Genomic DNA, 26,021 nt, shown 5'->3' on the forward strand with positions numbered 1-26,021 from the left:
TTTCTCTGTAATAATAAAACAGTACCTGTACTTGATCCCAACTAAGATATAATTACCCCTTATTGGGGGCAGAACAGTCCTATTGGGTTTATTTAATGGTTAAATGATTCCCTTTTCTCTGTAATAATAAAACAGTACCTGTACTTGATCCCAACTAAGATATAATTACCCCTTATTGGGGGCAGAACAGCCCTATTGGGTTTATTTAATGGTTAAATGATTCCCTTTTCTCTGTAATAATAAAACAGTACCTGTACTTGATCCCAACTAAGATATAATTACCCCTTATTGGGGCAGAACAGCCCTATTGGGTTTATTTAATGGTTAAATGATTCCCTTTTCTCTGTAATAATAAAACAGTACCTGTACTTGATCCCAACTAAGATATAATTACCCCTTATTGGGGCAGAACAGCCCTATTGGGTTTATTTAATGGTTAAATGATTCCCTTTTCTCTGTAATAATAAAACAGTACCTGTAATTGATCCCAACTAAGATATAATTACCCCTTATTGGAGCCATAACAATCCTATTGGGTTTAATTACTGTTTAAATGATTTTTTTAGGAGACTTGAGGTAGGAAATCAGAATTACAGAAAGACCCCTTATCCAGCATACTCCAGGTCCCAAGCATGAATTATACCCCAGAACTGATAAAGATAAATACAATACCCTCCCCAAGCCTTTATTACAATCCACTTATACCTCTGACCAGTTTGGTCTGAATGCTCTGTTACTGGGAACACAAGAAGCTTCGCCATAAAGCAGGGCACAACTGCTGCTCTCTGGTGGTATGGAAAGAGCCCTTACTATTTTATTACATTACCCAATGTTAGTAAAAAGGTGATAACGGAAAATCAATCTTTTTCGCATGTTTGTCAGGCAGAAATGGTAACTTTTATATGTACATATATACAGGATCCCTTTACAACTATTTATTCTTTGGGGGTTTTTATTCTTTGATTTTTATTGTCAGGAAAAAGAACAATTGTATCATCTTGCATGACAGATATATTTCCATGTCTGATTTGCCGCTGACTCCGCTCCCCGACATTTCGCTGTTCTTTATAGTTACTATAGCAACTGAAATATAATATAATTCCAGTCATTTAAAAACAATTCTCTGACAGAATCACAAATAAGAAGCAAAGCAAAACAAAAATAAGGTTATCTTTAGTAAATCGAGCCCTTTATGGATATAAATTGTTATGTATTCAGTTCTATTAAGCAAATGTAATCGGATTTATTCCTAGTAAATGCAAGTGATGTTGGATAGCATCTGGAAATATAAACACAGAATAAGTACATTCTCTTTCTAAGCAGCAGGGAACCCTGTGACCAGAAATTGGGTACCCGGCCAAACTTTGAAAAAGGCCACTGACTGAAACCTGGGCATGTAGCAAATCATTATAAATAGCCCCGCCCATTACTGATTCATCTTTATTATTAGATTATGCGCTTCTGCATTCTGCCACTAGGTGGACCTTGCAGGGAAAATGAAAAGCTAAACTACCATACAAATAATAAGGATATTAGCAGTCACTGAGGGGTTCTGTGCCCATATAAAGGCACAAGGCTGCAGGCTGAGTTATACAGGGAACTCTGAGTATCACTCATGTATTATAAGGGATAATGTACCCCCTACTGTAAATGATAAGGATATTAGCAGTCACTGAGGGGTTCTGTGCCCATATAAAGGCACAAGGCTGCAGGCTGAGTTATACAGGGAACTCTGAGTATCACTCATGTATTATAAGGGATAATGTACCCCCTACTGTAAATGATAAGGATATTAGCAGTCACTGAGGGGTTCTGTGCCCATATAAAGGCACAAGGCTGCAGGCTGAGTTATACAGGGAACTCTGAGTATCACTCATGTATTATAAGGGATAATGTACCCCCTACTGTAAATGATAAGGATATTAGCAGTCACTGAGGGGTTCTGTGCCCATATAAAGGCACAAGGCTGCAGGCTGAGTTATACAGGGAACTCTGAGTATCACTCATGTATTATAAGGGATAATGTACCCCCTACTGTAAATGATAAGGATATTAGCAGTCACTGAGGGGTTCTGTGCCCATATAAAGGCACAAGGCTGCAGGCTGAGTTATACAGGGAACTCTGAGTATCACTCATGTATTATAAGGGATAATGTACCCCCTACTGTAAATGATAAGGATATTAGCAGTCACTGAGGGGTTCTGTGCCCATATAAAGGCACAAGGCTGCAGGCTGAGTTATACAGGGAACTCTGAGTATCACTCATGTATTATAAGGGATAATGTACCCCCTACTGTAAATGATAAGGATATTAGCAGTCACTGAGGGGTTCTGTGCCCATATAAAGGCACAAGGCTGCAGGTTTATTCCATTCCTACAGGTTATAGACCATCAAGCTGACATCTAATATCTTTGTTTTTTTAAAATTAGAACACCAGTCTACCCTAATTTACCCCTATTGCAAAACGTAAAGATAGTAGACCATAAAGACAAAAGACCAGACTGTGTTCTTTTATACAGGGCCCTGAAACTATGAGGGCACATATAATATCCTTATAATTTGATGCTGAGAGAACATTAATATTTATAACACACAAGTTAATATTAGTCATGTGACACAAGTGACATCACAGATCCCCTGTTATACAATGTACCTGATGGTGTCATTAATCACTGTGTATATGGATAAACGTTACAAGGGTATAAACTTGACACTATTAATCACCCGCCCGTAATTAGCATGACCCAAACATAATTCCCATGTACAACATTGTCCATTCTGATACAGTAGATGTTCATGGGCCGGCACAATACTGACATTAGGTAGAGAACACACATGTCTATTCCCCAGGGCTCCCTGCGTCCCACTCCTTTACCCCCCCCCCCAGCATTGTATAGTAGGTTCTTTGGGATTTCCCAGCAATTCATCACGTCGCTGTGAGCACAAAGGGTCGTGCACCAATCACAATCCAGCATTGGCGTCAGTAAAGTCTGTTCAGTTCTATCTCCCCAAACTGGAATATATATATCAGTAAATATTGCCCTTTTATATCCTTTCCCTTGAGCCGCCATTTAGTGATGGGCTGTGTGCTCTCTCAGAGATCAGCTGACAGGAAGTGATGCAGCTCTAACTGTAACAGGAAGTAGTGTGGGAGCAAAAGGCAGAACTCTGCCCATTCATTGGCTGATGGTGCCTAGCATGTATGTGTGCCTTGGCTTGTTAGTGTGCACTGTGAATCCTATGATCCCAGGGGGCGGCCCTTAGTGCTTAAAATGGCAGTTTCTATTTAGGATTACCCAATAGCACATACTACTAAAAACTATGTATGAAATTGGTTTATTTATATGAAGCAGGGTTTTACATATGAGCTGTTTATACAATATATTTTTATAGAGACCTACATTGTTTAGGGGTATAGTTTTCCTTTAAAGAAAACTTTTATTACCCACCAAAATATGGTGCAAAATGTTTATGCTACTAGGCCCAAGCTAAGCACGTTGCAGTCACAGACACATGAACCCCAATCTATTGCATTCAGGGGCAAACTACAGGGAAAGGGGGACTATGGTTGACCAGCTGGTGTGGGGGCAAATCAGGACAACTGTTTACTTAGCACCTTATCGGGGGTAAAGTACAGGGCTTCATTGTGCCATTGCACTGATAATCTCTAAAAGCCAGAGACTATCCCTCCAAGCCAAGAGCCTAAACATCAGCGATAGACTGTATGACAGCTCCTGCTGCACCCCTGCCAGTCATGTATCACGTTGTAATGATAAATCTCTATGGCAGCCCTTCCCCATGTGACAGAGCAGCTTCTGAACAGATACAATCGCTCAGCCGCCAGTGATTGATGGTCTCAGCCCCACGTGGCTCTGTAAAGCACCGGCAATGGAAGCCGATTGATGAACAGAAACTATTGATCACTGCCGGGGCGACCAATGAATGTGTTAATAATAACTAATGGGGTAAAATACACCTACATGCACCCCTGAGCACAATAACACTTCTGTCCTATTGAAATGTATTCTGCCTATTCCAATCTGTCCTCAGCACTTACTGATCATTGTTGTTTTTTTACACTTAATACTTCCCTCTCCTTCTCCCTCTAATCAGCTAGTTTAGATAGAGAGTAACATGAGCTCTGTATAAACAATACAGTTTTCTGGTCTGTTCTGAAATCCAGCCCCTTTCAGCTATGTAAAGAATAGACCCATGTGGCACTTGGCGGATCGGCCTGCAGACCCAATGGATGGATGGCATAGGAGTGACCATACGCTCCCTTCGTTTGGGAAGAGCGTCCAAATGGTCGGAGCTTCATAAACAGCTCCATAAGTGCCCGGGGCTTGGGGGCAGTTTGGGAACCTTGAGCAGTAACTCCTGGGGCAGCTAAGTAACCACAGGTCAGACTGATGGAGAAAGGAGGCAATTAGGGCTGAGAAACATGCCAAGGCTGGGTTCCTTGACCAACCCCTGGGTCTGGGTTGTCTTACTCGGCACCTAAAACATAAAATAACCCTTTGCCTTACCTTCTCTGTGCATTCTGACTTATTCTTGAGCAAGGGAAGATTCAAAAGTAGCAGGGACCACCAACGTCTACTCTGGCTATGAATAGCTTCAGTTGTCTATAGGGGGTACAGTAGAGTAACTTCACCATGGAAAATAATGAAATGTCCCTTAACCACCACATGTAACATCTACTTGTCTTCCTATATGACATCAAGCTTAAAGCAGAGTATCTGTACATCAGTTAGTTGGTTACTAGAGGTTCTACACAAGTGTAAGACAACATGGCAGCCATGGATGGTGCTGAACAGCTATAGTGGCTATCCATATGGACACATCAGGCCTGGGTTAGGGTAGAGCAGACTGGGCATTTGCCGAGGGGTAAATACAGATAAGAAAGTATAATAGGTGCATTATATTGTGTAGCATTATGGTCAAAACAAGGTTTTGCTTTTGAGGGCACAACACACAAGCCTAGCTAGGGGCTTGGCCGATTTAACACCAGGATTAGAAAGTCTTTTTCTCATTGTACTGACTCCCCCCCCCCCCCCCCCCCCATATCCCTATCTGCAGCCCCTTGACTGAAGCACCATACGGCAAGCATTGCCGAGTCCAATTCCTCTGTACTTGATCCCTGCCTACAGTGCTCCCATCCTTCTCTCTAATGGGCTGCTCCATGTTCTGAGCAATCTCATCTCTTGTCTGCGGCCGTAATCAATGGCCTGAGCCTCTCTGTGCTCTCTCTGCATTACACTTCTGCCAATGCCGTGACTTTAAGAAGAAAATAGCAGCGTTAATGAGCTGTCCCTCTGATATATACCGAGCCTCCCCACAAGCTGCTCGCCAGGCCATACGTGCCCCTTGCATATAAATGAAGGCACAGCAGAATATCCGCAGCCGGTTATCTATCAGTTAATTATCTGCTACCCATGAATATCTGCCTTTCACTGCTATAGGGTACCCTGGTTCTGTAGGGGTAATGGGGGTTATAGGGAAATGCACTTTTGATATAAAGGGATAGCCACCTAGTATTTTATAGATAGACCCCCTATTCTAAGAAACTTTTCAATTGGTCTTCATTATTTATTTTATATGGGTTGAGAAGTCTTGGTGTTCCTGTTCTGCTATCCACTGACCCCAGCAACCAGAAGTTGTTTTTCTCAGTTTTAATTGCTTGCCTTTCCTTTCCTTCTCCTTTTATAGCTTATATTTTAGATTCCAAACTGTTGCCCAGTTGCTAGGCAAGTAATGAAGCTCTAAGCAACCATATAGCAGTTAAAATGCCAAGACTATTTGCAAATTGTCTTAGAATACAGCTGCCTACATCAAACTAATTGTTTATATTATGTATAATTCTTCTTTTAAAACACATTTTCATTACCCCCAGCAGAAATACCCCAAGGGCAAATGAATTCAACCTGCTTTTTACCCCTTTGGGGGCAGCGAGGTAGCTCCTATAACAACATCGGGATTTTCTTTTACAGTTATTAGAGACACACCAAATCCATAATCTTTGCATTTGACCTCAATATCTGGCCAATACCAAATCGATTTTGAATCCAAATTCCCATTGATATCAAAGCCCTGCCCACACACATTACAACCACACCCCCCCCCCACATGTCAGGACCCGGTCCCCAACATCACCAGTCACCCTCCAGTGTCACTGCTCCCCCTGTAATGTCATTAGCCTGTCCCTAGAAGTCACCCATCCACCCCGTGTTTGGTTTTTGCCCAAAGGCTACACTCCTATGACCCAGTTACCTTTGTAGCTGCCAAAACTAAAGGTTTAGATGGGCCTATAGGCCGCCTTAAGTTGGCATTGCTCTGAATAAATCAACAGGGCAGATTTTGGGGAGCCCAAGGGCATTAGGGGTAGTTAAGAGCAATTGTTTTGAAAGACTGCCTCGCTGTGTCAGAATAAGAGTCCCAGGTCCCCGGTGTTCCTAATTAATGATGAAGAGCACGGACCAATCAGAAACCCTCCCGCCCACATGGGTGTCAGGCAATGGCACCTATAGATACAGGCAGGCTTAGATACGGTCCCTGCAGATTGTTCCAATTAATTTGCTATTGATTGCGGAGTCAGAGGAAGCGCCCCCCACACTCAGTGCATGAATCCCAGGGGGACGGGAGACCAGAGAATTAAGTCCAATGAGCAGTACAAATCCCCTTTGTCTGTGCATGTGCGTGTGTCTGTGACAAAGAGGTGATTACTGGAACCATTAATGCTAAAAGCTCATCCCGCCGCGCTCTGTGATAAACAAGCTCTTTATTGGTAGCAGACAGGGCAGTGACAGGGGCTATCGGGAAAGCGCTTTCAGCATTATGAACAATATCAAGAAATAATGTGAAATTGCTCCCTGCCTTTCATTGGTTAGGGATTTATCAAAATAGTAATCAATGGAACAACAAATCACCCCCACATAATATAGGGGTAAGGGGTTGGACAGCTTCCTTCAGCCCCAGGGATGAGCAGCCTCCCATTGATGTTCCTACATCAGCCTCACTAGAGCCTCACATTGGGCTTCCCTACATTACACTAGTTGAAAGTATATAAAGTGACATGGAGTTAATTGAAGCCCCTGGTGACCATCAAGACTTGACCGGCAAACTGTAAATCATGGCAAATGCCAGAGTAGATATAAGGTTCTATAGACAGCCACTATGGATTGGGCCTCTTTTTTCCTGAATTGCCAGGGCCTGTTTTGAATCTCAGTCTGGACCTGGTGGCCATATGCTGTTTCAGATACACTTCAGGCACACTATGCCCATCAGAGAGACTAATAGCCCTCAAATATTAGCCATAGAACATGCTAAATAGTGTCGGTGTTGTATATGCCTATGGAAATAAGAAAGAGCTGGTGGGAATCGACCAAGGCTGGTGCATGGACCCAATGGGAAATTCTCTGGTGCTCTCTTGGCTCTCTTGGCCAATGTTCTCTTTGTGTCTTTGGGCCAATTGTGCTTAAACTCTTTCCCCTCACCTCTACTGAATTGGGTCTAATTGAGACAGAAAATCTCCTAAGCATATGATTAAAGGCCTCTTGTGGCACAAAACAGGTAAGGCTTCCCTGTATATTGTGTATGGATTCAATAAACTAAGAATGCTTTTAATATAATTGGAGCTGCTTTGAAAAATGTTACTTTTGGGTGATCTGGAGTTCCAGCCTGCTTTCCCAGTGTATATTTTTGGTTCGCTCCCTAAGCTGAATGTCTGGGGCTTGATCACCCCGGACCCACCGTGACCAAGGGTAAGCTGTTTACCTTGTTCCACTATATAATTGTTTTGTTTTTTGAACTAATTGAGACTTATCATGATCTACTGCTCGTCAAATGGATCATTTGTGACTATCATGGTAGGTCTGGTTTGATTTGGTCTAGAACCTGTCTCCAATAGGAATTCTATTGTGGTAACATAAACCTGGTGGAAACCAAGAACTGATCAGTTGCACTTGGTTAATTATTAGTTACTTGGTTAATTATTAGTTACTTGGTTAATTATTAGTTACTTGGTTAATTTTTTTTCATGTATAAGACTATAAAACACTACATGGGAAATGTGTGTGCATAATACCAGGCATGGAGCTATGGGAAAAGGCGTTAAAATGTTATGTGAGATACTTTATAAGCCCAAAGTTCTACTATAAGAGGACATTGCTCCAATTAATCTCCTCTTCTCCAATCCCATATATCTGCCATCTGTTCCATATAACACTCAGTTACAGGGGAAGAGAGAAGTGTCAAACAGTGTGAAATGTTTTATAATAATTAATTATGGTGATGATATTCCGGGCTCGTTATCTGACAGCCCTTCTGAGTGTATCAGTGTCTCCCATTGCCAGTAGGGTCTCTCTCTTGGCACTGGGTGTCACGTTCAGCTCTAATTCCCTCTGTCAGTTTTTCCAAAGGGGTTTCATTCCACGGGGCTTGTCCCTTGGGGCGGCAGAACAGCGAGCAGAGGTGATAGGGGAGAATGTATAGCTGGAGCCTACAGCACTTGGCATTCAGCACATTCTGCTTTACAATGAGACCTTATTACAGTTACTGCACTCACAATACATTGAGATCACTCTGTTGGGTAAATTATATTAAGCCTTGTCAGTTATAATCTCACTTGGCGATTGGAATATCCACTTTAATTAGGGTGGTTAGAAAGACAATTTCAAATAATAACCAGGCTTAATTTAACATTAATGACTACCAATCAGGGACTGGCAACCTTCAAGCGCTCAAGATTGGCACTGCGGAACTTGTACCCCCTAACATCCTCCAAATGGATCAGAAGGCATGATGGGATATGACTTTCTGCAACATCCATGCTTTTGGAAGAGAAGGATTGGCCCCTGGCATTGAAGGAAAAATAGGCGCCTCTATCTGGGATTGGAGGAAATTACATGTAATGATTTAATACTGATTTATATTTGGCTGAGCTCATATTTTGGGGACCCCTGGTAGCTATAGTATTTTATTAAGGCAGTACCCCAAAACCATAGATATCATATATTATATCAAAGTAAGGGCCATCAGGAGAGCCAGGGATGAGAGTTTATCTGATAGTATAGAACCCAATTATAACTTTCTATGTGCCATGATCCACTTTGGTGCTGGCAGAACTGTGCTTTTAAAGTGACCATCGCCAGGTCCTGCTCGGCTGTATTCCACTGTTCTTATGAGTCTAAGTAGACATTGGATCTACTGAAGTATTCTGGTTTTCATTGTTTTAATGGGCTGACATTGAACACTTTTGTATCTCGCCCATTGGAAGGTAGCAGCAGCCTTTCCCCTCAGGCTTTTTACTCAGATTTCACCTTCCACCAGGAGACATATCCTATAAAAATAAAGAATGTACCAGTGAATTATACTCCCCTAGATATAGAAGGATTGTGCTTAAAAAAAGTTGAGTCTTAGACTGATTTATTGAGAAATTCCACCCAAACCCCACTAGCCCCGCCCATCTGTTCCACTTCCTGCTGGCTGAATTCTCTGGATGTGCAGCACACTACACTGTAGGATAGGAACCAATCAGCAGCTAGGCTGACCTGATAGGGAACTGAACCCTGTCTGTGCTTGTGTGACTGCAGGGCTGTGATTGGCTCTCCCCCTCCTACTGTGCTTCTGGCAGGGACCATTAGGCCACACCCACCCCTCATTTCAAACTCGGACAGAGAACAGATAGGATCTATAGGGAGCTCCAATAAAGGGGCCATTTTTACAGATAGGATTAATTTTTAGCACAAAGTGAAACCAGCACCATTTGCCTACAAAATTAAGGTTTTTCCCATTCATCCAATATGTCTCCTTAAAATCAACCCACCCCTGAGGAGCAAAACATCAAGAAGTTGACCTTTTTTACCAACACATATTAAAATTGCTTACCTGTCAGTGTCATATTAATGAATCACCATGTCTGGACCTGGCATGGACTGGTGTTCAAAATAGGCCCTGGCATTTCAAGTACACAGCCCCCCCAACCCAATAAATAGTGAGTGTCTATGGCACCTTACAGCAGCCCCTCTGGCATTTGCCGGAACCCACAGATTGCCAGTCCGGGCCTGTCTAGGATTTCCCAGCAGTTGCCCTAGGTTCTATTGTTATGGCCTGGCCAATACATTATATAACTATGAAGCAGGGCCAGACTGGGGGGTGCAGGGCCCTCCCTAGGGTCCCCACACCCCCCAAGGTGCCTCACTGGTCCTGTCCCCCGCACCCCGCAGGGGCCCCTGCCACCCGCCCAACATCCTCCCCTCCTAGGGAGGACACCATTGGGCAGGGAAGTGGTAACAGGGATTGGGTCTGGGCCGCCGAGTGCCAGCAGGGCCAGGGCCCATCAGGATTTTTCCCAGTATTCCGCCCGCCCAGTCCGCCCCTGCTATGAAGACCTGGCTTTCAGGCTACAATATACTGATTCAAAGTACCAATTTTACATTCTGGATGTGAAACTTGGAAATCCTTTCTGAACTGACTCACTTGCGCTTTCCTTTTTATTTGCAAAATTGCACCAAAAATTCCCTACGGAAACCAAATAATTCATAATATGTAAAGTCGGTGCCATTTCCAATCACACTTTGCCATTTGTGATACTGGAAATTAAGATAAATACATGAAGAGTAAAGAGAAGAAGAGTAGGCGGCAGCGAGTGCTAAAACTGAAAGTGTGTGCAAGGGCTTCTGGGTAACAGGGGAGCAGGGTTTTCATTAGACCTAATATTGGCGGCGGATGGTAATTTGCAGAGGAGGAATGACGCCTTCACTAAACTTCTAGTATTAAAAGGCTCCTTGATAAAGAGGGGGAATTACTTGGCGAAATCTCCGTAGTCTCCTTAGTGCCGGGAAGTTCATTCCGAGTCTCAAGTATCAATATTGTATTGTGCCCGGCGTTTGAAATACAAATCTGCGCTTTTCCCCCTCAGAATCCGACCCTAATTGCAGAGTGAATGGAGAGCAGAGACTTAATAAGCTCCTACCCATTGCTTGTTTATTGCAGAGCCTCCCCGAGCCTCACAGCAGGGGAACGGAGGCAATTACGGCGGCTTTTGCCCACTTAGCACAAAAAAAAAACCAATCGCTTTCAGAATTGATATGTTTTGTAATTGTACTGAGTAAATACAGTTCTGTGATAGTGTTATTATTATTATTATTGGAACTGTTATTAAAAGAAATTTAAATTGATCAGGAAGGGACTGTTTATATTCTCTGCTCTGCTGGTTTTGACCGAAGGCACCTGATTAAACTGAATTCTGCTTCATTGTTTCAAGAGTCAGAACTAGAGGATAAAAAGGGATGAACAAATGCTATTTTCACTGAAAATGTTTAAAGAATGTATAACTGGGTGGGGAAGCACTGAAAGCACAGCAGTTAATATATTATGGATAACTATAAAAGTTTGTTTTGGGCATTACAGGAGAACCCCAGTGGGCTTAGTGGTCCTCCTAGGCCAGGGATCCCCAACCTTTCTTACTCGGGAGCCACAGTCAAATGTAAAAAGACTTGGGGAGCAACACAAGCACCATAAAAGTTCATGGAGGAGCCAAATAAGGGCTGTGATTGGCTATTAGGGGCCTTTATGCACCCTATCAGCTTACAGGGGGCTTTATTTGGTAGGAAATCAACCAAAACTTGCCCCAAGTCAGGAAATCAAAAATAACTCCCTGGTTTGGGGGCACTGAGAGCAACATCCAAGGGGTTGGGGAGCAACATGTTGCCCCTGAGCCACTGGTTGGGGATCACTGTTCTAGGCTATCCAGCCAGCTGACCTAAAGTCTCTGTCAGCACCATGACATATACACCAATAGTATATGCACCATGATATACTTCTCAATTCCCAATAAAGATAGGCCGTTGTACATTGGCACCCCTTGTAAGCCACTATGACTACTGCACCCCTTGGGTAATTATACAAGCAGTTGGAGACACTGTTGAGAACATATAGGAGAAAATGCAGTGGGAAGGAGAAGTGGAATGGGAGGGTTCAAAGTGACAAAGAGTAGGAAAGACGTTAGAATGGAAGGAATTTTTAGGATAAGACAAGTCAGTTGGCGACTAGAGTGATAGAAAACAAAAAGACTGAGAGATGATAGAAATGCTAAAGTTCTATCCAAAGGGAGAAGTTAAATGAAGAGCAGAAAATGACAGTAAAATTACCCTTTGTCTGAGGTTTCCTAAGGATCCCAACCACCACAGTCCAACCCTGAGAAACCTTGTGAATGAGGACTGCCTATTGATGGACAAGAACCTAATCATGGGGGGGAACATTTTAATTGTAATGAAAGAAAATAATCTAATTATCCTAGGCATCTGTAGTTAAGGGGCATGGTGGCCCCATGTCTAGAAGGTTTGGGATCCAACTAAGAATAAAGACTTTCTAACTGACCTATCATTTCTTTTTGTGATTTGCTTTATGTGATAATAGTTTTATAAATACTCTCTAAATGTGATGTCCCCGAGCTGTGGAGCTGCCCCTCCTGGGTGGGGGTTTCAACATGGAGGCCTGCTTGATCATATATTCTATTCTATATTCTAGTAACTATAGCAGGACACGGTATACCATGGTCTTTTATATCTGTACCCTTGATAAGGGGTGTGGGGGATTAAATGTTGACCTACACAAAGGGGACAAAAACAAAAATCCCTGCTCGTATATTCTTGTATTGACCTCTTTGATGCATTAACCATGTTGTTATTGTGTTTGCATTACTAGCTGTCTGCTTGGTGCTGGCTTGCATGATATTCCCAGACGGGTGGGACTCAGAGACCATCAGAGATATGTGTGGAGAGAAGACAGGGAAATACTCCCTGGGTGACTGTTCAGTGCGCTGGGCTTACATCCTGGCAATTATTGGGATCCTAAATGCCCTCATCCTTTCCTTCTTGGCCTTTGTCCTGGGCAACAGACAGAATGACCTTCTACACGAGGAGCTAAAGGCAGACAACAAAGGTAACCGTGAGTGAGTTGGGCGTCTCTTCAGCTGAGTGAGATGTAGTCTCCATTTTTTTCATTCAGTGTAACAAATTACTGGTTGCTTGGGTCGGGGAGCTGATTAATCATATAGCAGTGTCGGGTGGGGTAACTATAAAGGGAGCAGACCCTGTTATTGTGAGGGGTTTGGGGGGGGAAGGACATGGGGGAGGATCACTGGTTGTGAGAAGGATGGTGGTGGGGCCGTTAAACATACTTTTCTGAAGACTTTGGGATGTCCAGTTACACACAGTTTCTAATGTCTTTATCTATATCATAGTAACAGTTGATTTCAAGATCAACTTTCTTTTTAAAACTTTATTGGCTCTATAACAGTGATGTCAGATCCACTTGTATAATGAACTGATGAGTGCTATTGGCCATACTGAACAATACTGGACCACTTGTCCCAGTTGGGTTGGGACATCAGCAGTGATGAACCTACCAACACGGCTACGGTCACTTAGTACCCATGAAGGCAAGCAAGGTCTCAGCAGGCCCGGACTGGCAATCTGTGGGTTCTGGCAAATGCCAGAGGGGTTGCTGTAAGATCCCATAGACACTCACTATTTATTGGGCTGGGGGGCTGTTTGGGCCTCTGGGTACTTGGAATGCCGGGGCCTATTTTGAATCCCAGTCCAGACCTGGTTCTCAGCAGAATGACGTTGCCCATTGCTATATCACCCTTTATAGGTTGCAGTCTCTTATTTATTCTATTGCTAGCGTGCTGTCATTCTGTGCCAGCTTACATCAATATTGTGCCCCTCTGTGTGCCAAAAATACCCAGCTAATCCCATCATTCTTATCTGCCAGCCAGTTAGAAGTCTATGAATACCGAATGCATGACATGATCATGCTTGCTTTCTCCCCACTGTGAGCATATTGCCTCCAAATTGCCAAATAATTAGAATGTTCTGGAAGGAATAAACACTAAAAATTGTCTTTTATTTTTTTTATTTCAGATTTTGTTGGAACTGCGGTAAGTGAATGAAACTTATCCAACCCCCCCCCCAGCCCCCTGACTGTTCCTTTGTGTCCTCATCTCACCCAGCAAGTCCTTGTTCCATTATTGCTTTGTGTTTGTAGTTCTTCCTCCTCTTAAAGGGCCATCCATGATCGTTCTTGAGATAATGAATGCCTTTAGAAACCCTACTGGCCAAGATGGCTGCCTCTGCGCTGAGCAGGGATGATTTTAGGAGGATTTTGTAGGACAGGGCGAGTTTTTCCCATGAGCCTCTACCAGCACAGGGGGCCCTTTAAAGTATAAATGTAGATGAAAATACATATCATATTAAATAACATTCATGCATTAGGGATATACAACCTGCGGTCCCCAAGCTGTTGCTGAGTCTGAAGGTTGAGTGGTTGATACATTTTGACAACAGCAACAGGTTGGACATTACTGACTTATGGAACGTATCCCACAGATGTGGGCCCCCATGGAGCTTGGGTTTCACCTGTTGGTTAGAAAAGAGCATTGCAGCTAATAGTAGTAAGTATTCTGGTAGCTTCCATGACCAGAATGATGGAGGAGGTTTGAATGCATGCAAAAAGGTAGCTACTGCTCATGGACACTTTTCTGGGGTGGGGGTGGAAAAGTGGATGGGGGACAGTGAAGGTGTTGTGGCCCTTCAGCTGTAAGGGATGCAATAGTTCTGTAGGGATAAAAGTTGTGTCCGCTCTAATACTAGAACTGTAGGTGTAATTGCTGGTAGTGGCCACAAGAGGGGCATGGAATCCCCTGAAAGGTTCTAGAGAAGTGGGTGGACCCAACAAGGTATTAAAAGAAAGTATAGAACCCAATGTTCCTGACATCAGGAATAAAGCCAGAAGCCTGAGGTTCTAGACTCAGCGGCAGACCTGAACACTGCCATGTCCCAAAGGGGCTATATAGGCTATTTAGGCCTTGGGTACTTGAAATGCCAGGGCTTCCCATGAATCTCAATCCTGACTAGGGGTGTTCCCTTTCCTTGGAAAGAAATGCTGGCCTTCCTATATTTTCATATCTCTTTACTATCAGTAACACTGGCATCAGGCTTAATTTTGGCAGCCAGGCCAGTAGACAAGCGTAGTCCAGACATACTCAGTGAAGGCAAGGTGCCAAGTAGGCTTAGCCAGAGCAGGGTTAGCTGGTGTCATAGCTCCAGCTAAGTCCTGAGATATAGTGAGTGATTAAGGGCAGCTCTAGCCCCACCAAGGAGTAAGGTTACCAAAGGAGCAGAGCAGGGTAGAATTGTTACCCTAGTACAACAGGAATCCCTAGAGGCTTGTACTGGAGGGTTCTGGCCTGTAATGGGTGAGGGGGTGTTCCCTTGAAAGAAGGACTGGAGGTTGATGTGAGAATGGAAAGGGGGGCATCAGGAGTAGGGTGCCAGGACTAACACTGAATAACTCTGAGGCAAAGGAACCTGCCTGGGTGTGAACTGTCATAACTGTTGGTACCATGAATGGGATGAAAATGCATGTTGTTGCTTAAAAGGGAAATATCTCAAAAATGAACATTTAATATAAACCAAATCTCTCTGAAATAGGAAGCTTTCTAAATATAATCAATTAAAAATTCTGTACTGTTTAATAAATAATAAAGTTACTCCATGCTATCCCTCTCTCAGCAACCTGTCTCTCTTTGACTTTTGCATTAAGAGAATAGAGTTGAATTTTGATTGGCAGTTACATATAGTTACATAGGGTTGAAAAAAGACCAGAGTCCATCAAGTTCAACCCTTCCAAGTAAACCCAGCACACCCAACCCACACCTACCAATCTATACACTCACATACATAAACTATAAATACAACCACTAGTACTAACTGTAGATATTAGTATCACAATAGCCTTGGATATTCTGATTGTTCAAGAACTCATCCAGGCCCCTCTTATAGGCATTAACAGAATCTGCCTTTACCCCATCACTAGGAAGGGCATTCCCCAACCTCACTGCCCTCACCGTGAGGAAACCCCCTACGCTGCTTCAAGTTAGCTCTAATACATCCTATGGGGAGGGGGGGTTACATGCTTTACCTAGAAGATGTATTAGAGCTACTCTTTAAAAATAACCTGCTCTGATCCAAATCCTGTCTTTCTACATGCAGGATTTGTGCCAGAGTCAGTTCTTTTGTTAGATTTGCTGGTGCTGCAGTTGGTCATTTCAGTGAGCTCTACTGAAAGTAAGGTGAGCCCCCCTAAAAGATGTATTAGACTCCTGCATGAAGAGAGAAAGAAGACAGACAGGTTGCTGAGAAGGGGACAGTAAAGAGTAACTTCATAATTTCAAAACTTAACATAATATTTAATTCATTACATATAGAAAGTTTCTTATTTCCATGATATAAAGCTTATATTAAGTTTTCTTTTTGCGATAGTTCCCTTTCAAGAACTGCCTGTAGTTGTGCAGAATGAAAGGTTTGTTTGCTGCAAAGTCTTGTGATTTGGGATGATTCCCCTGGCAGCTAGCCAATGAGCACAAGGGGGCGTGATAGAATGAGAAACTGCAGTAAGGGAATGGCCAATGGGGTGTTTGTGTGGCGGTCTCCCCGTCATCCCTTCAGACTCGGTGAGTAGAGAAGAGTCTGGTTAGTTTTATAGCAAAGCAACAGCACAAAAGCCAACTGTAGTCAACGGGCTAAAATAAACAGCAGGTGGCGCTGTGTTGATTATATTAGCAGTGTTAAAACTTCTAATATCTTGAAAACTAAATAAAAAAAAAAAGTGTCAAGCAGAGAGGAGTGTATTGACTGCTGCTCTTCTCCAATGGAGGAAAGTTGTGGCCAAAATGTTATTGGTGAGGCTGATTGTGGGCTTAGAAAGATTAGGTTGGAGGTACCTTAGGGCAATACTGCCTGGTCGGAGACGTATATAAGCTGGTTATTACTGGAAATTAAATGAGGCACTGGTTCCCCTTTAGTTGGCCCATTTTAGCTCAAGGCTTATTGTAGGGAAGGGAATAATTGGTATATTCTGTGCCCCCCCAGCTCCCATCAGTGGTTTATGTTTTTTTGTTCCCCCAACCTAGTTGGGACCCCAGCCTTCCTGCGCTTCTCCTCTTTTCCTAACTCTCTGCATTGAAAGGAATAAGAGATTATTTACCACTATTTGTATTTCTTCTTCCTCCAGCCGTCCCTCCAGAGCAACCCTGTAGAAACCAGGGCAAACCTGGAGGGCTGGCAGCAAAAGGGTATCCCTCCTTCCTTCGGGGCTGGACTGACAGCTAACAGCTACCTAGCCAGGTATATAAGGACTATTCCTGCCCCCTATGGGCCACTGTGTGCTTGCCGAACATACGGGATCAGCTACAGATATCCAATGAGAATGCAGGCTTTCACAAGAAGAAAATAAAATAGTTCTCAGGGGGGTCGAGTTTATATCTGGGCCTCACCCACCCCGTATGTTCTTCTCTGCCGCCTCAGGCCCTCGGTGACAGTTAGCATATTAATGGAAGCAGGTTTGGGACAATGTTGTATGATCCAAATGGATCACGGTCAGGCAATCCAGATAGAAAGTCAGGGATCTCATCAGCTGACCCAAAAGCAACAATACCTGTAGCTCCCTCTGCTTCTCACGAGATCCACTCTATCGGGGAGAGATGGGCCAGTACTTTTTGACCATCCCCATAGCAACAAATTTTGTAAGACTCAATAATTCAGTTTAAATGGGAACTATAACCACGCATCCAAACTGTAGCAAATATTTATTAATTGAGATTAATAGTTTGCATTGTGTTTAATATATACATGGTATATTTATCATGATGTTTGGCAGAAGAAAATGCCAAATGTGTGACCCAAGCAGGACTGTATTATGTTCTCTGTAATAATAAAACAGTACCGGTACTTGATCCCAACTAAGATATAATTACCCCTTATTGGGGCAGAACAGCCCTATTGGGTTTATTTAATGGTTAAATGATTCCCTTTTCTCTGTAATAATAAAACAGTACCTGTACTTGATCCCAACTAAGATATAATTACCCCTTATTGGGGGCAGAACAGCCCTATTGGGTTTATTTAATGGTTAAATGATTCCCTTTTCTCTGTAATAATAAAACAGTACCTGTACTTGATCCCAACTAAGATATAATTACCCCTTATTGGGGGCAGAACAGCCCTATTGGGTTTATTTAATGGTTAAATGATTCCCTTTTCTCTGTAATAATAAAACAGTACCTGTACTTGATCCCAACTAAGATATAATTACCCCTTATTGGGGCAGAACAGTCCTATTGGGTTTATTTAATGGTTAAATGATTCCCTTTTCTCTGTAATAATAAAACAGTACCTGTACTTGATCCCAACTAAGATATAATTACCCCTTATTGGGGGCAGAACAATCCTATTGGGTTTATGTAATGTTTACATTTTTTTAATAGACTTAAGGTACAGAGATCCAAATTATGGAAAGATCCTTCTTCTTTGATTTTACGACGGGATAGAAAGGGGGAATCACCTTGGATACCCAGGAGGCACCACATGATCACAAAAAAGTCCTTTGTTGTTCAGTTGTTGCTGTATTTGCAGATACAAAGGGTTATGGCAGCAGGGACAGATGCCTAGAGATGTTAAGAGGAATAAGATATTACTCTGCCCACACTGAGCTCTAGAGAAAGAGGTCCCTGAGGGGAGGGTGACCCCTGGTGGCCAGATAAGACAATAGCACCTTCTGATGATAATGACTAAAATGAAGCAATAGTTAGAAACCAGTGTTTCCTAACCCTCTCCCCGGGCCCCTGTAACGGTGCTTTATCCTCAGGGCTGAATTCATTAAAGTAGATGAGTCACTCAAATTGACCTACCAGTGCTGCCGTCAGCATATCTTTATAATATATATAATTAATCATACGCTGATTGGGGGGTTGGGTTACTATATTGGTTCTAGAATCTAGAGCAGTGGCTCTAGAAACTCTGGTAAAATACCAATCGGGTGATAATCATAGTTATGGTTCTAGCCCTACCTATTATCTTTCAGTTGGCCAGATGCCCTGGGAATAGGGTTTTTCTGGAAATAAATACCGTCATTCCTATATTTTTATGCATTTTCCCAGTTAATAACATTGGCATCAAGCATCGTTTTTCATTCATTCATTGGCTAGGTGGAAACCCTACCTGGGATAAGGAGAACTGAACCTGACTTAGGGCAAATGCATCTTCTCATATGTTATTGAAGGAAACGGGCATAATCAGTATCACGTGTAACATTGTGCATATGTGTGCAGCTGGGGTGTGGGATATATGTCTGCATGGGGGAATAAATTGATACATGTGGCAATTGTTACTTCACAGCTAGTTGATATGCAGCTCGTACAACAACCAATGAACCTATTGTCTATACATAAACACAGTGCCAATTCCATATATAATGCCCCCAGAACACACGGCAGGATAAATACAGTGCCAATTCCATATATAATGCCCCCAGAACACACGGCAGGATAAATACAGTGCCAGTTCCATATATAATGCCCCCAGAACACACGGCAGGATAAATACAGTGCCAGTTCCATATATAATGCCCCCAGAACACACGGCAGGATAAATACAGTGCCAGTTCCATATATAATGCCCCCAGAACACACGGCAGGATAAATACAGTGCCAGTTCCATATATAATGCCCCCAGAACACACGGCAGGATAAATACAGTGCCAATTCCATATATAATGCCCCCAGAACACACGGCAGGATAAATACAGTGCCAGTTCCATATATAATGCCCCCAGAACACACGGCAGGATAAATACAGTGCCAATTCCATATATAATGCCCCCAGAACACACGGCAGGATAAATACAGTGCCAGTTCCATATATAATGCCCCCAGAACACACGGCAGGATAAATACAGTGCCAGTTCCATATATAATGCCCCCAGAACACACAGCAGGATAAATACAGTGCCAGTTCCATATATAATGCCCAGAACACACGGCAGGATAAATACAGTCCCAATCCCATATATAATGTCCCCAGAACACACGGCAGGATAAATACAGTGCCAATCCCATATATACTGTCCCCAGAACACATGGCAGGATAAATACAGTGCCAATCCCATATATAATGCCCCCAGAACACACAGCAGGATAAATACAGTGCCAATCCCATATATAATGCCCCCAGAACACATGGCAGGATAAATACAGTGCCAATTCCATATATAATGCCCCCAGAGCACATGGCAGGATAAATACAGTGCCAATTCCATATATAATGCCCCCAGAACACACAGCAGGATAAATACAGTGCCAATTCCATATATAATGCCCCCAGAACACACGGCAGGATAAATACAGTGCCAATCCCATATATAATGCCCCCAGAACACATGGCAGGATAAATACAGTGCCAATTCCATATATAATGCCCCCAGAGCACATGGCAGGATAAATACAGTGCCAATTCCATATATAATGCCCCCAGAACACACAGCAGGATAAATACAGTGCCAATTCCATATATAATGCCCCCAGAACACACAGCAGGATAAATACAGTGCCAGTTCCATATATAATGCCCCCAGAACACACAGCAGGATAAATACAGTGCCAGTTCCATATATAATGCCCAGAACACACGGCAGGATAAATACAGTCCCAATCCCATATATAATGTCCCCAGAACACACGGCAGGATAAATACAGTGCCAATCCCATATATACTGTCCCCAGAACACATGGCAGGATAAATACAGTGCCAACCCCATATATAATGCCCCCAGAACACACGGCAGGATAAATACAGTGCCAATCCCATATATAATGCCCCCAGAACACATGGCAGGATAAATACAGTGCCAATTCCATATATAATGCCCCCAGAGCACATGGCAGGATAAATACAGTGCCAATTCCATATATAATGCCCCCAGAACACACAGCAGGATAAATACAGTGCCAATTCCATATATAATGCCCCCAGAACACACAGCAGGATAAATACAGTGCCAATTCCATATATAATGCCCCCAGAACACACAGCAGGATAAATACAGTGCCAATTCCATATATAACAGCTCCATCATGTTTGTTTGGGGAGACTTAGACTCCCCCAGCTTTTATGCAACTCCGCCCATGCACCCAGGTTTGATATATGGGAAGGTCTAACCCTTTCTCTCTCTTTCTTTGCAGAGGATATAAACTTGAGGAAAACCAAGTGAGACACTAACCCCCTCTACAGCGCAGAACCACCATCTCCTGGCTCCCCCTTATTCTATGAGTATTGTAAAGCCCTCGCCCTGTCTTGCTCTCCTGTGCCACACTGCCTTGGGCCCCTCTAGTAAATTCTGGTACCGCATCTCAGTCTTGAAGAGAATTCTCCCCCATCCAACACGGTGCCTGCACTGCGATCAGACTCAAGCCCCCTTCGCTTTGGAAGAACCAGCAACGCTACCCCACTTCCCCCCCCCCCTTTCTCCCGGCTATAACCATGGATGTACATAGGAGACAGAGGGTGCCATATTTCAAAATCAAACATTGTTTACCCAGAATCCTCTGCTTTTTTGCCCCTAAAAATGAAAAAACAAAATGGCGTCTTTATTAGACCACTTGACCTAACTTTGCAGTTTTGTAAAGAAATTTATGCTGGGGGAAGGATTAAACCATTTATACCTCTTGGCACCAATCGAACTTGAGTTCCCCCCCCCCACCCCCAAAAAAAGGATGTTTTATTTAGCACTGAAAATAAAAGGAAGAAACTTTCCGCCATCTTTGTACATACAGGAGCAGAGGACAGGCCGATCTTTGGCGCAAGAGAATCAACCGGCCAATCAGGAACTGCCTTTTGTACAGTGCAAGGTGTCCGTCTACAGAACTGGTTGTTATTTTTATTGTAATTTGGTCTTTATCTTCTCATAACAGGGTAAAAACAACAAAAAAAAATGGGATTCTAGCTACATGTTACATTAGCACTACTGAGTCGGAACTGTGTCTTTTTTAAGCATTTCTTGGGGAAAGAGGTGAAAGAGGCACCGTCAGCGAGGAAGGCGTTCTGCGTCTCTAAACAAATCAAATATCCTCAGGTGGATAAAAAAATTACCCTCGAAACCAAATTTATAGTAGAATAGCACGTTTATTACATTAAAAAATGAAAATTATGCTTTTTTTCCATATATTGAAGATATACGTTAAATTATGGATACATTTTATTAACAGAGCGCCAATGTATTATTGCAGCAATGTACAGTAAGGAAGCGAAACGCCTGAGTATTAGTAAAGAGTGAAGAGTATTATTATGGGATATTATGGAGTTCTTTGTGCTGCGGGAAGCAGTAAAAGGGAAAATATACTGCATTATAATATATCCTCCTTTATTTTCCCTTCTATATACAGTAAGGATGAAGGCATAGCTTATTGTGTGCAGGAAATCAATTGCTGATATTTTATATATAAGTGAGAACTTCCATATTGCTTGCCTCACTATACATTGCTGGTGCAGCAGCTCCCCTAGTGGTCATAGAAAATGTGCCATATCCTGGGAATTGTATAGGGAATGCCTTGACTTGGCAATTCATAAAGGCAATAATGCAGATTGGGAATGTTTAGTGCACACAGTAGGTCATGCACCCAAATATTACTGTATATTAAAGTTAAAATAAATGAAAAGCTAAGGTTTACTTAAATATAGGGGTTGTTTTCCCCTTGGAAGGAAAAATATTACCAAAAATGATTAATTTTCTGTGTAGAGTCTCTAATGGATAATTGTTTTACCCAACAGTATCACAGGTTCCAATGTATTGATATTCTGGGGGCCATTATACAGCATTATATACAGCAGGCCGGGGTGACATGAGATAGTAGAATTGTATAGTCAGACTGCATTTGTCTCACTCGTAATATGTGCAGAGGCCCAAGCTCCTCTCTTCCCAACAACATCAGTGTAAGCTGAAAGTAAGGAGGAGAAGGAAGGGGTGACGGGGACCAGGGTGGGTGGCATGGCTGCAGGTAGAGGGAGGAGGTAGGAGAGCAAGGGTGCAGAAGAAGACAGGGCTTCTCTCTTCCCAACAACATCAGTGTAAACTGAAAGGAAAGAGGAGAAGGAAGGGGTGTCGGGGACCAGGGTGGGTGGCATGGCTGCAGGTACAGGGAGAAGGTAGGAGAGCAAGGGTGCAGAAGAAGACAGGGCCGTAGTAAGGAAGTGAGAAAACTGTGGAAGGAAAGGAACTAGAAGCACAGTCTGATGGTGGGAAAGAAAGGGAGCAGTGGGAGAGAGAACTGCAGGCAGTAGAGGAAAAGAGCACTGCAGAATGGAGACTGAGCCAAAGTAAGGGCTGAAGTACAGGGAGGAAAGGAAGAGCAGAGGAGAAGGTAGGAGAGCAAGGGTGCAGCAGGGAACAGTAGGGAAGTGAAACCAGAGGCTGTGGGACTAGAAGGTTGGTCTGATGGTAGGAGCGAAAGGAGGAAGAAGAAGAGAAGACTGCAAAATGGAGACAGAAGGTTGAGCAGAAGGGAGGGATGAAGGACAGGAGGCTGCTCTGCAAATAGGAGGAAAGGAAGGGCTGAAGGTCGGGGGGGTCAGGGGAGCAAGAGTGCAGGTAGGAGTGGAAAAGCAGAAAGGAAGGGCTGAAGGACAGGAAGGAAGAAATGCAGGAGAAGAAGGAAGGACTGAAGGACAGAAAGGCTGGACTGCAGGTACAGGTGTGTAAAGGAAAGTCTGAAGGACAGAAAGGCTGGACTGCAGGTACAGGTGTGTAAAGGAAAGTCTGAAGGACAGAAAGGCTGGACTGCAGGTACAGGTGTGTAAAGGAAAGTCTGAAGGACAGAAAGGCTGGACTGCAGGTACAGGTGTGTAAAGGAAAGTCTGAAGGACAGAAAGGCTGGACTGCAGGTACAGGTGTGTAAAGGAAAGTCTGAAGGACAGAAAGGCTGGACTGCAGGTACAGGTGTGTAAAGGAAAGTCTGAAGGACAGAAAGGCTGGACTGCAGGAGAGGAAATGAAGAGAAGAGAAGGAAGGGCTGCGGGAGAGTAAGGCAGGACTGAAAATTGGAGAAGAAAGAATAAGCAGAAAGTAAGGACAGAAGGAAAGGATGGCAGCACTGCAGGCAGGAGAGGAAAGGACAAGCAGAAAAGGAAAGGCTGCAGGCATGAATGGTTTGGGTACCATCTTGTCTGTCTTTGTAACCATCAGGGTATCAGTAATGCAAATGGTAAGTGTTGTTTCCATCCCACCTGCAGCAAGGCTTTTGTATAACTGGGTATTGGCTGTACGTTGTGTTGTTAGGGCTCCCTACACTGAGGCACGTGTGTGTTGGAATTAGTTGGATGGCCATTTATCTGTGAGAACACACTGAGAGGAAGGAAGGGACACAAAGCATCACACTTTGTGGATTTGCACAAAAAACAAAGTCTGAGCCACAAAATTAGTGATTTAACGACAAACAAATGCTAAATGTCAGGCTCGGAGTCAGATACCGGTGATTCTAGTTTCACCATCAGGAAATCAGCTTCAAGGGGGCATTCACCTAAACGTTCATCTTAAAAGTTTGTTGTAGGCAAAAGTAACCTTGATATTGACTTTTTTTTTTTAATTTACATTTCTTCAATTATTTACATTCTACCACTCTCCGGCCTGGGATTTCAACTGCTTTATGGTTGCTAGGGGTCACCGATTAGCAACCAGAAATAGTTCAGAAAGTCAGGTTGGTTTTCAAACTGTGTCCGTGTTGTGTTTAATAAAACACTTCTCTTCCTAACGTGTCTGCTGTCATTTTCTATTCCACACTGCCCATTATTTATTGCTTATAGTTTAGGAATTATTTTCCTTTCTCTTCTGACACTTTAAATGGGGGTCACTGACCCCAGCAGCTCAAAACTACTGCTCTGTGGGGCTACGGTTTTATTGATATGGAGTGTCCTAGACATTGGTATTGTAGGTAATTTAGAGCTAAGACAAATAAGTTATAGAACTGCCCTTCCCTTGCATAAAGGAAACAACAAAGTTCCAATGGATTTTAGAACAGTAGAAAGGTCTTTGTTATCCCTAGTTGAGCACAGGAAGTTTATTTGAGTCATGGCGGCCATCTGGGTCCCCTATATATTAGGAGATACAGGTATCGGACCACTTACCCGGAACCCATTATCCAGAAAGTTCTGAATTACGGAAAGGCCATCTCCCATAGACTCCATTTTAATCAAATGATTAAACATTTTTTTTTAAATTTCCTTTTTCTCTGTAATAATAAAACAGTACCTGTACTTGATCCCAGCTAAGATATAATTACCCCTTATTGGGGGCAGAACAGCCCTATTGGGTTTATTTAATGGTTAAATGATTCCCTTTTCTCTGTAATAATAAAACAGTACCTGTACTTGATCCCAACTAAGATATAATTACCCCTTATTGGGGGCAGAACAGCCCTATTGGGTTTATTTAATGGTTAAATGATTCCCTTTTCTCTGTAATAATAAAACAGTACCTGTACTTGATCCCAACTAAGATATAATTACCCCTTATTGGGGCAGAACAGCCCTATTGGGTTTATTTAATGGTTAAATGATTCCCTTTTCTCTGTAATAATAAAACAGTACCTGTACTTGATCCCAACTAAGATATAATTACCCCTTATTGGGGGCAGAACAGCCCTATTGGGTTTATTTCATGGTTAAATGATTCCCTTTTCTCTGTAATAATAAAACAGTACCTGTACTTGATCCCAACTAAGATATAATTACCCCTTATTTAGGGCAGAACAGCCCTATTGGGTTTATTTCATGGTTAAATGATTCCCTTTTCTCTGTAATAATAAAACAGTACCTGTACTTGATCCCAACTAAGATATAATTACCCCTTATTGGGGCAGAACAGTCCTATTGGGTTTATTTAATGGTTAAATGATTCCCCTTTTCTCTGTAATAATAAAACAGTACCTGTACTTGATCCCAACTAAGATATAATTACCCCTTATTGGGGCAGAACAGTCCTATTGGGTTTATTTAATGGTTAAATGATTCCCTTTTCTCTGTAATAATAAAACAGTACCTGTACTTGATCCCAACTAAGATATAATTACCCCTTATTGGGGCAGAACAGCCCTATTGGGTTTATTTAATGGTTAAATGATTCCCTTTTCTCTGT

General features: G+C 42.8%; 1 protein-coding gene across 3 annotated transcripts in view; it reads left to right on the forward strand.

Moving 5' to 3' along the window:
* The window catches only part of lhfpl4 (LHFPL tetraspan subfamily member 4), a 77,517-nt gene extending 52,878 nt beyond the window's left edge, over positions 1-24,639 (forward strand). The window contains exons 2-6 of one of the 3 annotated variants that reach the window (XR_004222168.1): positions 12,705-12,941; positions 13,925-13,941; positions 17,076-17,188; positions 21,079-23,822; positions 23,872-24,639. Coding sequence is in view for 2 of the 3 variants with exons in the window: in XM_012960480.3 (XP_012815934.1) it covers positions 12,705-12,941; positions 13,925-13,941; positions 17,076-17,188; positions 21,079-21,115 (404 nt within the window). In the remaining variant the exon portion in view is untranslated. 3 annotated transcript variants of the gene reach the window in all.
* The last annotated feature ends 1,382 nt before the right edge of the window (positions 24,640-26,021 follow it).

Source organism: Xenopus tropicalis, chromosome 4 (assembly GCF_000004195.4).
Source record: "Xenopus tropicalis strain Nigerian chromosome 4, UCB_Xtro_10.0, whole genome shotgun sequence".
In the NCBI taxonomy this organism is placed as follows: domain Eukaryota; kingdom Metazoa; phylum Chordata; class Amphibia; order Anura; family Pipidae; genus Xenopus; species Xenopus tropicalis.